At 32.9% G+C, this 16,198-nt stretch overlaps 1 protein-coding gene across 4 annotated transcripts in view; it reads right to left on the bottom strand.

Moving 5' to 3' along the window:
• FAR1 (fatty acyl-CoA reductase 1) overlaps window positions 1-16,198 on the bottom strand; it is an 89,867-nt gene continuing 73,669 nt past the window's right edge. For 3 of the 4 annotated variants that reach the window (XM_051964082.1, XM_051964080.1, XM_051964081.1), the window contains exons 10-12: window positions 12,980-13,109; window positions 4,719-4,846; window positions 1-3,091 (exon numbers count right to left, since the gene is read on the bottom strand). In XM_051964082.1, coding sequence (XP_051820042.1) covers window positions 2,929-3,091; window positions 4,719-4,846; window positions 12,980-13,109 — 421 coding nt within the window. In that variant the 3' untranslated portion in view covers window positions 1-2,928. Of the gene's footprint in view, window positions 3,092-4,718; window positions 4,847-12,153; window positions 12,336-12,979; window positions 13,110-16,198 lie in introns of those variants that run through there. The other variant, XM_051964084.1, reaches the window with a different exon arrangement.

Genomic DNA, 16,198 nt, shown 5'->3' with positions numbered 1-16,198 from the left:
TATAGGGATTTGTTTATTAATCTTTTTGGTTTACAAACAAAAGGCACTCAATAACGCTTCTATTTAAGTCTTATAAAAGAGTATTGAGTTACATTTTTATTCTAAGTAACTATCCCTACAACAAGCGAACAGAAAAAGAAGGGTATAAAATTATGGTATTGGGAAAAATATTTTTCCCACCCCCCATTTCAAGCTCTATCATTACAAACTCAATGACTATTAATTTCATAAAACCATTCCTACTTAAGAGAAGGTTTTGCTGTGCTTTTTGTTTTTGTTAATCATGGGGAATATGAAGGTTTGCTGTAACAAAATTAATTCATTACGATCACAATGACACTTAAAATGTTTGACACCTCCAAAACAATGTTATTGGATCCCACAATGAAAAAATATTCTTGAAAAACAATGTTAGCAACTGGCTCATGTGGAATGAAACGATGTGCTAATGTTACTGATGGAAAAAGCCCCAAAGAGGTTCCGTCCAGGGAGAAAATAACCCAGGACAAGATAGAAATCCACAACCTACTGAGGTGGCAAAGCACAGGAGAGGGACTTTAAAACTCTTTCAGAGCATTTATATTCCCTTGAGGACAAAAGGTCATACCCAGGGCAAAGATGAAGGATCTTTATGCTCCACAATGATGCACTGATTCACATTTATTTAATAGCCTTCCTTTAAAAGCAAACTTTTCAACAGAAAAAGTTAGTGCAGGGGCTTTAGCACCTCTCAAACTTACAATAAAAGAAATTTAGAAGTAGACATATTTTTAAGTTATGTTTACGACAGGAACAATGAAACTGCTGAACAAACGTACATACATACATATGTACATACACATAAAACGTGCATACCCCTGCTTCAGCCAATAGTTATGGAAAAGCACCATCTCCCTCCAAGTTCACATACAAGATACAAAGATAGGTTTTAGGAGTCTAGATATATTTTCCAGAAACTGTAAATCATACCCACATTAGCATATTTTCAATATTATCAAAATACATTCAGGGAGGTGGTTTAATGCATACAGTAGGAATATTAATTAAGTGGAATAGTTAAAACCCAGGAACTGTCATTTATTCCATTTTAGATGCTGTTCAGGTCTCTCATACCTTGAAAAGGTATGGTCCTGGACCGGAAAGCAAGTGACATTTCAAAAGAGGGGTGTGTGTGCACATATGTGCACACGTGTGTGCGTGGGGGAGGGAGGGAAGAGAGACCGAGAATCTTTTAAAAGGATATTTAAAGTTTTTACTACAGAATGTTTGGCTTCAACATGGAAGCATTTTTAATCTCAAGATTATACACCTACACAAAAGAAGGTGTTTTCTTTTACAGTTAGCTTTTCACAACAATAGCAAAATAAGCTTTTCAGACATTGTTTTGAAATTGACAAAGAAAATAATACCAAGGTGTTGATTCTGATGTAATTCTTTTGGGTTGTGAATTGACCTCTTTAAATATATTCAAATATTCATTGCTGATGATTTAAATACAGTACAACGTGATCATTTTAATTTGAACACAGTGTTATGCTGAACAAATTGTAAAATGAAAGTTATGTTAAGAGTATAATATAGCATTCTACTGAGATTTAAAGAGAAATCATAATGTCATTAAAATATACTTCAACTCTTTCTTAACTCTAGAAGTTTCTATAAATGTATTTCTTCCTAAAACTAAAACCACATGCACAGAAAATAGACAATATCTCCAAATTCAATCAACAGTTTGCTATTAAACATGGTATGTTAATAAACTCCTTTATTTGGATTTAATACACATTATTCTTTGAAGCATTATTCTTTTTTTTCTTGAAGGAATTCAGCTTGCAAGTTAGAAAAGTAGTATGTGCTTACACACATTTCTATGTCTGGTAGATGGCATCACTGCTCACAAATACATTCTTTCATAATGCACATTCAGTTTTTGTTGGAAAGCATATATCTTAAAAATTCTATGAAGACAATTTTATAAAAGGGGTGAACGAAAGGCATGAATAAGAGTCTAAAGAAATCTTCAGGCTTCAAAAGTTCAAGAGATTCCTACTGGACTAATTTCATGATCGTCCATAGTTGGAACAACTTAGCAGCTGGTATTTCTATTCCTTTTAATATTTTGACTACTGCTGTGTTGCTGTTTTTAATTTCCCTTCAAAAATACATCAAAAAATATATGAATTCTGAAACCCATCAAATCCTAAAGGTCAAGTGGAACATATGGCTAAATTGCCTTTCAATAATAAAATTAAGTAAACTAAATGAATCAAATCCTTAACAAATGGGGAAAATATGTATAAACAAACCAAAAAAAAAAAAAAAAACAAAAACAAAAACAAATAATGACATCTACACATTCATGTCTGAGAATTTTCAATAATTTAAAGGATAAATGTGTTCCATAAGTTTAGACAAAATTTTGTATATGACTAAAACATTTCCATGGAAAAGAAAAATAAAAGATTGAGTTCAAACAAATAAGCCAATATTTATGTCCAAATGGATGTTCCCATTCAGGTTAAAATTACAATGAGAAATACACTATGTTAAGGCATAGATTTCAATTGATGTGTTTCCAGGGTTGCACAGTTATATTGGTCAGTGGTCCTAATTTTTTCCCACCTTCCTCCCTCCTTGTTCCCCCATTCCCAAAATACCCTCCAGGATAAAAATGTGAAGCCTTGATTGTGTGGTTATCATAGAATTGGTTAATATTGGTTTGAGCTGACATCCAACCGTTTATTTTCTAGGTTTCTGTGAGTAAACACATTTAAATGTTACATAAAATGTACTGTCACTTATTCCACACTCCAGATCTAAGATGGTTTAATGTCTTGACAAAAAGTGAGATAACTTAAGTACATTTTACAGGTTTTGTGCAGTTAAGACCACCATATGCATAGATGTCCTAATGCTAAATTCTTTTCTTCAATATCTCATAGTGCTGGATGCTCTAAAGTAGGACAGAAACTTATAACACAGACTAACCACAAAGTACCAGATATTTCTTGCCATTTGTGATCTTGCAATAAAAATACGCCAAATCAGAATCACAAGGATAGTATTGAAACCATAACGTATGTTCCTCAACCTAGAAGACAGAATAAAAAATAAATAAATAAATGAAAGCCAGGCTCTCTTTCAAGTCTACAACATAATGGATAACTGGAACTAGTATTTGATTTACAAGTCAATAGCCAAAATTGTATTAGTTTTGCTCGATAAAGGGAAAAAAAACCCAGCAGTTGAATAATTCCACTGCTATTTGTGTCCTTTTTAAAGGACATGTCTAAGAAAGTACATTTGCTAATAATATCCCATCCACTCAAGAAATCAGCTTGATTCATCTTCCTTTTTTTCTTGCCCCCAAGCTTGTTTTCATCCTTAGTATTTTTCTCACAAGTTTTATCTCACTCTGGCCTTACCTACCTAACATTATTCCTTACCACTTTTTTTCATGGACTCCTCTTTCCATATTCTGTTCATGTTCTTTTTGAACGCTTATGAAACTACACTAGTTTCTTTGCATATTTTTCCCACTTTGCTTCTTTCTCCCTGGAATCATTCATGATTGATAAAATTTTGTTATTGAAAACATCCTATTTTCACTTCAGGCAGAACCTTTCAATAGGAAATTAAGAGATAATATCTACTTTAAAAGAACTAAATGTATATAAGATACCCAGTCAATCCATTTGTCAAAGTTAACAGTAACTTTCTCCTGGTGGCTCTTGATACTCCTACTTTACTACTCATTCTTTTTGATCAGAAATAGATATGGACTAGCAGTTTTCCCCAATTTCTTCCACTGCTTTCTAATAGGGGAAATTAGCTACAACTTAAATCAAGAATTATTAGAATTCTTTTTTTCAGAATATGTTTTAGTCATATAGCTGCCTTATCATATCTCTATCTACTGCCTTTGGATTTGTTTTGGAAACTCATCCATTTCCTCCATGTAATTAACTGTTAAATATGTGATAAATAAATAATCTATGTAATTAAGTGTTAAATAATACTGGGAAATATCTACCAGATTTACTTCAGCATCTGAAACAAATTATCTTCTGAATGTTTGTTGTTCAATTAAAAAAAAAAAAATCCTGAAAACTCTTCTCCAACCCTCCCCCCCCCCCCATACCCAAGAAGGACACGTAAAATTTAATTCAACTTCTTGATACATTTCCTTTATCTTTAAATTTTTTTTTCTATAATTGGACAGTCTGCTTTCTTGGTATCCTTATAGTTATAAGACCTAGAAAAAGGTCCCTAAGATGTTTGAGCAGAACCTATACAATATTTTTAGAAAGACATGCATAAGTCATACAGGGTAAGAATGTTGGTGGATGATTTGTTCCAATGGAGGGCACACTAAAATCAATGTAAATAGATCCACTGAAGACTACTAATGATCTTATTTGTTCAGTAATATTGAGGATGGGACAAATCATAATTTTTATAATAATTCACCAAAATACATGCTATAGTAAGGAACAAATTAAAAATTTGATTAGAGATAATCTGTCAAATCTATAAAGTTCCAGTAGAACTATAAGGTATATTTCCTTCTGGATCATTAAACCTTCATTTGACTATACATAGATGGCATTGAGTTCAAGAAAAAAGGTTGACAAAAATCTTGAAGATCCTAACGGCCTCCTATGAGAGTATACTTAAAGTAACATAAGCAAGATAATACTACTCCATGTAAAACCTACTTGTTCAGGTGTTTCCGTGCTGCAGGGAGACCCGACATTTCTTCGTTCAATACGTATTTCTTAGTTCCCATGCAGTAGTTTTCTATATATTCTGCCCAGTGCAACTGTCGCACATCTATATTAAATGTCTGCATAAAGTAATGTTTTAACTATTAGTTTTGTCTTGTGAGAATCATTTTAATCAGAAGAAAGCCAAAAGAAAAAACTTTACTTTCTAAATAATTGCATCAAAAACATTTTGTTTTGTTTTTCCTTATTTTGTATTTAGTTATAAATAAAAACCAGAAACAAAATTAATACCAATATAACTATATCCTTATAACCACAAATAGACTTTTCTTCCTCCCATCATCAACTTAATAAGAGAAAATCTATAAAATGGGGTGAATCTTAATATTAGATACATAGGTAGAATCCCATTTGAACCAATATAATTTTCTCTTCTTATCTTCTAATACTAAGTACTAAGAGCATTCTTCTAGACCTTCCCTGTTTCCCTTTTAAGTGTTCTCCTTTGGACTGGCTCCAGTCTTATCTCCAGATTGTCAGAGTTAGTCTTTAGATTTAAGATACAGAATCTTGTATATATAGAAGATCTCTACAAGTGTTTCTTGAATTTAATCATTTGCAGACTAGCCAGGATGGGAGAAAAGGAGGAGGAAGTGATACAGTTTTGCACAAAGATCTAGAAAGTGCCAAGTCCAGTCTGGGAAATCAAAGATTGATTTCTACTCCCATAGAGCAAGGTTAGATTACTAAGTGGGTAAGAAATGAGTAATATATTTGGAAAGAAAGATGATGTAAAAACAAAAGACATAAATAAAAATCATTCTTTAAAAAAAAAGAACAAAGAAAAAAAATTATAGAGTCATTCTTCCAGACCAAGTTGGCATAGGGAAATAAACCAGAGATTTCTGTGTATACTGAAGACGGAGTTTAGTGGAGAGCAGAGAAGAAATTACTTATCAAATCAATGGACAGAGAGAGAGTTTGGGATAAAATAAGAGATATTAAAGTTTTTGCAGAAATAAACCTAATGTTGCTAAATTTAAAAGAGAAAAATAGGGACTGGGGGAAAAAATCTTCGTAGCCAACTTGTATGATTAAGGTCTTGTTTCTAAGAGAGGTGACATATATAACACAAGCCACTTCCTAATTAATAGTCAAAGAATATGAATAGCAGTTTTTAAAAAGAAGTCCAAGTTATCAATAGCCACTTAAAAAAGAATCAAATTACTAATAATTAGAGAAATGCAAATTAAAGCAATTGAAGTTCTCCCTCACATTCATTAGTTTGGCAATGTTGACAAAAAGGAGAAATGACAAATGTTCAGGAGATAGGAAAACAGGTATATTTATGAACTGGCATAGTTATTCTAGAAAGCAATTTGAACCACCGTCAAAAAAGTTATTAAATTGTTAGTCCATACCCTTTTACCACTCATCCTGGGACTGTAAAAGAACAAAGAGAGAAAGAAAGACTCATCTGTACAATACTAGGAATTCTTTTTGTGGCGATAAAGAACTGTTAATGTAAGGAAGTGCCAATAAAACGGGGAATAGTTGAACAAGTAATGGTATAAGAATGAGATGGAAGATTATTGTCCTGTAAGAAAAGATGAAGAGAACAGTTTCAGAGAAACCTGGAAAGACTCATATAAACTGATACAAAGTAAAATGAACAGAACCAGGAGAACAATTTATATAACAACATTGTAAAGAAAGAATTGGGGGGAAAAAAGAATTCTGATCAACCAATAACCAACTGAAATTCCAAAAGACTTATAATGAAAAATACTATGTAGCTCCTGCCAGAGAGGTGACAGACTCAGGATATACATATTTTGGGGACATGACCAATGTAGGGATTTGCCTTGCTTGACAAGGCATATATTGTTACGAGTGTATTGTTTTTCTTTTTTCAATGTGAAGAAATAAATGTGGATTTTTGTTAATTGGAAAAAAATTTTAATAAATTTTTTTGTTCTGTTTTTTTTTAAATGAGAACAAAAAAATCTCCTGCATCCCCTTTTTGAAACTTGAAAAGAAAATCAGACAACATTTCAACAGAAAAAAAATCTTACAGTTCAAAAGGTCAAACTAAATTGTAATGAACTTGGGTCATTCACTTTTAATTTGTCTCCCCCCTCCTTCCTGCATTATACTTAAATTTTATACAAATTAATACAAGAAGTGAAAGAGAAACACAACTGATAGCTAGTTTCTGTGTAATGAATCATAAAAGTAGGAAAGGTGCTTTAATTTTTGTAGGTAAAAGAAAGAGCACTGAAAGATTAGATGCAGCTAATTTCTTAGGTAAAGCTAACAGAGAGGTAAGGCAACTTGAAGAATAATTGCTACCTGATAACAAAAAATAAAGTTGGGAAAAGAAGGCTATCTCCCCAGTATACAATCAGGCACTACTGTGAGTGAGTCTTATGTAGGCAGGAAAAAGAAGGAATTTATCTTACATTATTCAATGTAGATTATTTGTAAGCAAAGAAGCCAATCCCTATGACAAAGTAATACAGCAAATAACTCCATTTACCTGGAACATTAATATCTACTACTATAAAATGCCCAGAACGGCTACAAACCCAAAAATAAGGAAAAAATCTTCCAAATGCAAGTATTAACAAAAAGATCTGATGATTAAAAAATAATCCTGTTTAGATAGATAGTTCATTCACTAATCAGTGAATTATTATATATCTCATTAGCTATAAAGATTGGTGGTAGTTCCAAAGTCAAGAAGCATGGGAAAAAAAAGACAGAAAATAAAAAAACTATCATAGGAAGAAGAAAATGGTAACAGAAATGGCAATAGAAGAATGGAAGCACTGATACAGGGCTATAATAACACACTAAAACCATACTAACAATATGGAGGCCTGTGAGCCTGCTTCCTACTGTGAGAAGTAAAGCAGTCTGTGAAACAGAATAGTTAGGCTTACCTCAGTAACACACTCTTAAGACACAGATTCCTAATGTGTTCTAATTAAAAACATTAGTAAGAGAAATGTAAAAAGGGAATATACATTTTTTCCAGTCTCCCTCAATTCCCCAGAAAACCTCAATGAGGAATTATGGGTCAAAAGAAGTAAAGAAATCATAGCTATTCCCAAGACAAGTAAGCAAGAAGCCCAACTAGATCAATAAGATACATAACTTCACAATGGAGACCTCTAATCCCTAAAACTCTCATGCCCTAACAAAGAACACAAACGAATCTCTGCCTTCTGCTTTGGAATCTTCTTGCCACACTGGCACATGTTGTCCCTCACCTTTCAATCAATTAACATTTATAATGCACCCATTATGGGCCAAGCACTAGACATACAAAAAGGCAAAAGACAGTGCCCACCTTCAAAGAGCTCAATCTAATGGAATAAACCAAGCAACGAAGTATATACAAAGCAAGTTATATACAGAATAGGAAATAATTAAAAGAGGGAAGACGCTAGAATTAAAAGGGGTGAGGAAGTGCTTCTTATGAAAAGTAGGATTTTAGCAAGAAAGTCAATAGGTAAAAGATGAAAGCATTCTAGACATATGGGACAGCCAAAAAAATGCCTGGAGCCAAGAGACGCAGAGTCATATTTGAGAGGCCAGTGTCACTGAACGGAAAGGTGTAAACCTGGAAAGGTAGGGAGGGACTAGGTGGTGAAGGGCTTGGAATGTCAAGCAGGGCATTTTGTATTTGATCCTGGGGGCAATAGGGAATCCATGGAGCTTATTGAGTAGAGAGGATAATAATGGATGTGTGTAACATAATTGGCCTTATTCTTTTGAAAAATAACTTTGGTAGCCAAATGGAGTGGAGAAACTTGGAAGCTTGCAGATCCATTAGTGGGTTATCACCATGGGTGAAGTGTTGAGGACTTGTATCAGTAGTAGAAATGTCAGAGGAGAGAAGAATGGGGCGCATTTGAGAGATATGCAAAGAGGAACTCAATAGGCCATGGCAACCTTTCCCCCAACCAACCTTTGAAACAAGTAGCAGACCTCAACTTTGTCCAGTCAACTGTGAAAGAGGGAAAGGGACAGGAGGAAAACAAAGATATGGGGGAAAGACAGAGGGAAAGCAGTTCAGGGAGGAACATGCTTCCCTTCTCCCTTAGGAGGAGTACCCTAGATTGGATCCAAAGGTAGAAGGAATTCTGCTCAGATCACTTACTCCATTCTTCCCTAAAGCCTATAAAAAAAGTGGCAAATACTAACTCAATCCATCCAAAGAACTAAAGAATAAAGGAAATTGGAGCAGAGACCTAGGATGAGGTGCTATAACAGGCCTGATGGAAAGGGACTGCTGGTCCAGTCATGGGCAAGTCCTGTCTCTACAGAAGTTACTTGCACCACGGATCAAGGCTAGTAAAAAATTAATCAATCAATATGGGAGGCTAAAATAGCTTTGAAATCTATCACAAGGGGAAATCCATTATCAAAGGGGAAGTTAGAAAGTGAACAAAAAGAGACTTATAGGCCAACCCTCCCCCCCTTCAAAATCACTAAAAGGAAAATAATTCAGTTAAAAACTTAAAGCATAAGCATACAAATCAACAGGGAACACACTGAAATTAGAAAAGGACTTTTAAGGCATGATAAAAAATTGCAAATGTCTAAACAAATATTATAAGGCAAAGAAAATTGAACTAGCAATTGATGAATCATGGCACTCTGTGGATTCCCAAGAGAGCATGGAACCACAATGTTTCACAATGGGTCAAGAGAGAAATTAGAATCTTGAGACACACTCAATGAAAACAAATGGCACAATTTACAGTCTACACAACAGAAATAATTAGCAAGTCTCTCCAAAGAAATGAAAGGGGAAAAAACAAATTGGGGATATAAATATATTAAAGCAAAGGACAATATTTGTATGAAGAGCAAAGAACAATATTAAAAGAAAACCTTATCTTTATACACCCTTCATCTATTTGGTTTTTCCTGGGTGGACAAACAGAACAAATTGCTTTGAGAAATGATAGATTCTTCCAAGATGTGTAGAATTGGGGTTTATTGCCATCTATCTTCATCTATAAACAGAACTTCAGGATTCATAAAGAATCTCCTCCAAATGTGGATTTAGTTTTGGATCTCCATCATCATATCAGTGAACACCTTTGGTGAGAATACTTATTACATAAGAGTCAATAACTGTAGATATTTTGGATATATTTTTGTTAAATATTCCAAAGAATCTTGAATGATGTTGATTATGTAGACAGGGGATATTTTGTTGAAAAGGTTGTAAAGTGGTATTTTGTTCTTCTGAGTTGAATGTATAATTAAGATTATAACTAAATAAACATACGTATATACACATGCATAATATATAATACATGATATAATATATTGTTAAATAATTATAATTATGATTGTTATATATAATACATTTGATGTATTATATATTATGCAGATATGTTGACAATATAATACATATTATATATATAAAATCTTTATTGTACATAAAGTCTTTTTCTCATTATGATTCTTTATTATAAATTCTCACCTTAGCTCTGATGATAGATGGTTCAACTATTGACAGAGCAGTGATTCAAAGATAATTCTCATTTATGTAAGTCTTTTCCTGTCTGTTAAAATGTAGTCAACTCTAATTCTTAGTGTTGTTTGGTAATCACTATGTTGCCTATCTACTAATTCTTTTTTCAACAAAGTATTCTGATAGAAGCTTAAGTCTTCTATACAATCTACAAGTCTTTTTTTACTCTGTACTTTGTTCCATATTTTCTCACATATTTCCTTGCTTCTTTCCATTTTTACATTGAAGTCATCAAAAATCAGACTATATAGTGACTGATATTGAGGATATGATCATGTTCTACAGAGAATTCTCTACCATTCTAAGTTACTGCTATTGGTGTGTAAGCTATAAATGTTATCTTTTTATAAATACTCATACATACATAACAATCACTTTTCTCATTTAGTTATCATCTTGTAGTTTGGGGCAGAAAATCTATCACACTACCTGATTTCTTTGCATATCTATAAACCATTTATTCCATTTAGCTGTGACCTCCTTCTTACTATTTCTTCTGTTTACCACAAGAATGTCAACATTTATATGATTCAATTCCTCAGCAATATATCCACTTACTGGTCACTGGATAAAATCCTCACATTTAGCCTGCCAATCAAAAGTCAAAATTTTTTAAAAGCTGAGTTTAAAAACTATGTACCTTAGCACCTGCCCTGACTTTCTCACTACTATCTTTCTTTCCTGCAGAAGCCTACAAAAAATTAAGGCCATTTAAAATTTTTTCCATGTTTCATAAGTTCCTATAGCCAAAAAAGTTTTGTCATAGAAGAGATGGTCAACCTCCCGGTGATGTGACTCTTTCTGATTTACTTGAGTAATCTTCAGAAAACAGAGTAGGCCCATTCCTGGGGCCATATTCCGTCTTTCCAGCATGAAAGGACCTGAAAAAACATGTGTTTTGCTATAATAGCTTTCTAGAATCCAAGATCATCTCCACACCAAAATAAGATGGCACAGAAGAACTTTCATGAAGGAAGTTTAGTATTGATGTCAGACAAAAGAACTTCTTCCTTTTTCTAATGACCAGCTTTATTTCAATGATTCAACATATGGACCAGAATGTGAAATGCTATTACTGAATGTGAATGCATTTGTTATATAATACTTTTCATCCTATTAATCCTAAAAATTTCTGCATCTTGGGTTGAACTTAAAGGCTCAATTTTTAATTTAGTTTTTGCCCCAAATGCCAGAAAAAGCTAAACATTACAAAGGCTTTTGTATGGCCTTCTTTAAAAACCTTTTTTAAAAATGGAACACTGAAAATAAGAAAATCATAGCCTTGTACAGAATTTTCAAAATTGTATTCTGAAAATGAAGTAATTTTGGAGTAAATTAATGTCCATGTCTATTAGAAGTTCTTGAAACGTTAAGAGATATTGCTCTACATGCCATCCATAAACAATAGAAGTGAGGGATAAAAATGAGAAAAAAGGAATAATTTCAACTCTTGTTGATGATTAAGATGACTAATATTGTGAAATTTTTTTAGAAGTCTCCTACTAGAAGACAAAGGTTTCAGCCTATAATTCATTAATTTTTGGAAAAGGGAAGTGGTATTACACTATCTAGAATCTCATGCAACTAAATTTTTTTTATTCTAATTGTATGAAGGAACAGAAACCCAAACAAGCCAAGCTGACGTTTAGTACTTTTAAAAAACACAAAAAACAAAACAGGAGCTTCCTGAGTATATCTCTACAGCACAGTAAAATGATCAATCAATTACCAAGCACTTATGACTTGCCAGGGACCATGCAAAGCACTGGAGATACTAAAGAAAAACAGAAAACAGTTCCTGCTTTGGGTACATTCCAAAGGGAGAGACAACTCTCCACATATAGTCATATACATGATACCTACAAAGTAGACACAAGGTGCCCTTAGAGGGGAAGGCACCAGGAGCTGGGAAGACCAGGAAACGCCTCTAGCAGAAGATGGTATTTGACTTGTATTTTGAAGTCAGGACTTCTAAAGACAGAGGAGAGGAGGGAGAGTATTCCAAGCCTGGGGACAGGGAGTAAAAAGGCACGGAGACAGGAGATGGAACACTGTGTGTGAGGAACAGAAAGGAGATCAATATGGCTGGACTGTAGCGCCCAACTATGACCAGGTATCGTTAAGAAAAAGTTAGGTTTGTTCAGGATGCTCTTTGTTAAATCAAAGAGATATAAAACATATTTTAGAAAGATTTCCATCACAAATGGTTAGTTTGAGCTTTCTGAAACCATTTTTTGGAGCACCAAATTATACATCATTCTAGAGAAAAGATGTCCCTCTCTATTTGAGAAAACTCCTTACTAAGATGCTATTGGTTTTGAAGAAATTGTTACCTATATTTCTCCTAATTCCCTTTGTGCATGGGTTTAAAAAAAAAAAAAAAACAGTAGAAATCTTAAGTAAAGGAAAGGCAAAGGAATGTAGAGAACAATTTGTTATTATTAGATCTGAGTCATAAGGCATTTTTAAAAATCACTGATTTTCAACATAAAAGAAACATCAACTATCGAGGAAAACCCCAATAAATACCAAAATCTTAATTTCCATTCCTACCCAGGAATATAAAATATAAATATTTTATAGCAATCAAATACATCACAGTAATATCGCATATAGTATTTATCAGTACTATTTACATAATACATCATTCTGAGAGCATGATTCTGGTTTTTAATGCAAAAGAGAAAAAACTTGCCTTTTTGTCTTCAGGGTTTAGCTGGTTCATCAACATATTGACATTGTCTGTGTTCCAAACCCAAGAATTACTTGTGAAGTATTCTAGAAAAACCATAGCTTTGTGCAGACGAGTAATTGTTTTCATCATCCTATGTTTGAAGAAAGATTACAAATTCATACCTTGCAAAGATCACAGAAGTCCTACTACTGCCCAATATATGTGGCTTCTTCCCCCAAAAGCATATACATCAAGAGCTGGTGCATAATTCACCTAGTGCAGGAAATATGAACATTTCTGCATCTTGGTTTGAATTCATAAAAGGTGAGAGGAAATCTGAAGCAACTAGCAAGAAATCTGTTGTAATTTCAATATTGGGATAAATAAAAGTGCTTCAAAGATAATCTGAGATCAAACAGTGTTAAAATGGAAATAATAAATTAATAAAACTAATGTTTTTCTTTTAAATTGCAATCTGCCTTAGCTGCATCAATTTAGGATTTCAGAAAGCAAAACAGATCTGATGGTTCTTGAAAGCCAAGATATTTGCAACAACCCAAAATATTTGACTGGGAAAAATATGCAGAAATATTCATTTGCCACTGGAAATATTAATTTTCCACTTAAATCAAATCATATTGAGCACAAACATCCCCCCCAACAGATATGAGCCATTTTGACTTCTTAAATTGCCACAATAAATGACCCCTTAAGTATAACTTTCTGAATAAGAAAAGCATAAAAATCACAATTTCTCCCACATCTGATCCTCTTGTAAATGAATTCAATAACTACCCAAACCCCAAAGATCTTGATCATTAAGTCTAGTTCCCTTTTTTTTTATACAAAATTTTCTCATTAATTTCTCACAAATATTCATTTTAATACACTAAACCCCACAAATACACAATCTTTATTACATTCTATCTATAATAAATTGAAGAATGAATTACATTTTAAAAATACTTCAAATGAGAAGAAAAGGGAAAAGTTCTCTCTCGGCAGGTCTTGGCATGAGGATTTTTGGAAAAAATACAAAAAAATGAATTTCATCTGAAAAAAAGTATTCATAATATTGCCATTGCATGGATTAAAACTGAAAATAATTTCAAAACAGAAATGCTACATAGAAAAGGAGATTCTCAGGATATAATCAGTATCTTTAAAAAAAAGTCCTAGAAACAGAACTTGAAATACTGATGAAGCTCATTCAGTAGAGCTCTAAAAATCAAAATAATCATCTTTTATCAGGAAAATTAAGTCTTCCATTTCTTTACTGTTTCATACATTTTAAAATTCTTTGATTTTTCCAATTAGAACCAGAAAAAATTAAAAAAAAAAAAAAAAACTTGTTCCATTTAGGGCAAATGAATGTGATACATTTAGAATATTTCCTTTTGTTGCAACCAAATGATATCAGAAAGAAAAAAGACTGAAGAAAGAGACCTATCAAACTTGAAATAGGTTGTTCCAGATGCTCAGTACTATCACTATATGAACACTAAAAATTATGAAAACCATTCAATATAATGTTTACATCACAAAAGAAATAGTGGCAAGTGTAAACATCACAAAGAAAAGAAAAGGTAGCAAATGTTTTGAAATTTTTATCAATACTTCTTCATATAGTCTTGGTAAATGATAGTAAATAGTCATCTCTTCTTGATAATTCAATGTTTAAGTTTTACAGAAACCGTTCTTTTATTCATTCAACAATTATTTACTGAGAACCTACTATGTACAAAGTACTATGTGTGGGGTGGAGGGAGAGAATACTAAGATGTTCATGTTGGAATTCAATGCTTCTTTCACAAGTACAATTTCCAACACCTCTTAAAAGCAGATACTAGGCATCTTATGTACTGATCCCATTTCTAAAACTTAGTTCTTTCATTGATATAGTTCTTTTTTTATATGCTACATGATTATGATAACAAGACCCTTCAATAGTTTGAGATAACTAGGATATCTTATAACTAGAAGAAAGACTCTGAGTTTCTTGTGGTGGAGTGATAATAACTGAATGCAAATGTATCTATCTTACCTGCCTTAGGTTAAACATGAGATGAAAGTTTTTTTTTTTTTTTGATAATACACAGGATATTTTAAGTGTTCAATAATGATCATTTGCAAATTTGGTCTTTGTATTTAAAAAGCCTCAATGAGTTTCAGTAAGAAAATAAGCAAAAAGCTCAATCAAGTTTTCAAAATGTTTCAAAATTAGATTTGTGAAGAATGCTATCCATATGCTATATATCCCCTGTCCTATCTAATACTAATTAACAAAATCTGAACAAAAAGAACTATGGAAGAAAAAAATGTCACAAGCCATGTTTATGATAAATAGTACTCAATTGATGCTGAGGTAGTAAGGATTTGTATAATAACCTTTTTAGTTTGAGTTGTGACATAAGCAGAAGAGAGCTGTTAACTTGATATGGGGGCAAGTATACAACCTAAGTACACCTACCCATTACAACATAACACTCCCTTATTCCCCCCTCCTAATGACATTGCAAATTCCCAACCTTCAAACTTCTAAACCAGACATTATTCTCTCAAAGTAGTTATAACCTAACCTGGACCTCAGCATCCATTAACAACAGCTGCACAAATGCCATTGGGAAGCACAATCAATCCCAGCATACATATAAGAAAAAAATTGGAGAGGAGATATCCTTGTGGCCAATTTCCATTTTTTACATGCACTTGTTGTGTGACCCTAGACAAATCATTTAATCTCTCCTGAGACTTTTAAGTTGCAGAAGACACTTACGTATAGGTAGAAAGAATTCACTATGAGCTACTTAAAACAATGAAACCACAAAACCAGAACAAATTATAGCTCAATAATGCAATTTCGCTGCCATTTAAAATAGTGTAAAGGTTAGAAATTTAAACTGTTTCTTCATTCACTTATACTTCAAATAAGTGTCCTTCAGACAAATCTTCCTAACGTAGACACATCCTAAGATTCCTCAATACGGCTATCCTTCTATGGATGCCTATGGGTCCACTATTATCTTCTTTACAAGCTTGTTTCAGAAATCAGTATGACAAATAGAACCACTGTCTACTTCTTCATCACCTCTTCCTAATCTCTATGGTTTCTATTCCTACCAACTTACAAAAACAAACTGATGTTTCACAGATCACCACACTAGTGACTTCATCACCCAAATTAATGGTTTTTAGTCACTTCTTATATGATTCTATGTGTGCCATTTTCCATTCTCATTC

Source organism: Antechinus flavipes, chromosome 6 (genome assembly GCF_016432865.1).
Source record: "Antechinus flavipes isolate AdamAnt ecotype Samford, QLD, Australia chromosome 6, AdamAnt_v2, whole genome shotgun sequence".
Taxonomy (NCBI): domain Eukaryota; kingdom Metazoa; phylum Chordata; class Mammalia; order Dasyuromorphia; family Dasyuridae; genus Antechinus; species Antechinus flavipes.
The sequence above is the reverse complement of the archived record's forward strand: the minus strand, read 5'-3'. Positions and strand labels throughout refer to the sequence as shown.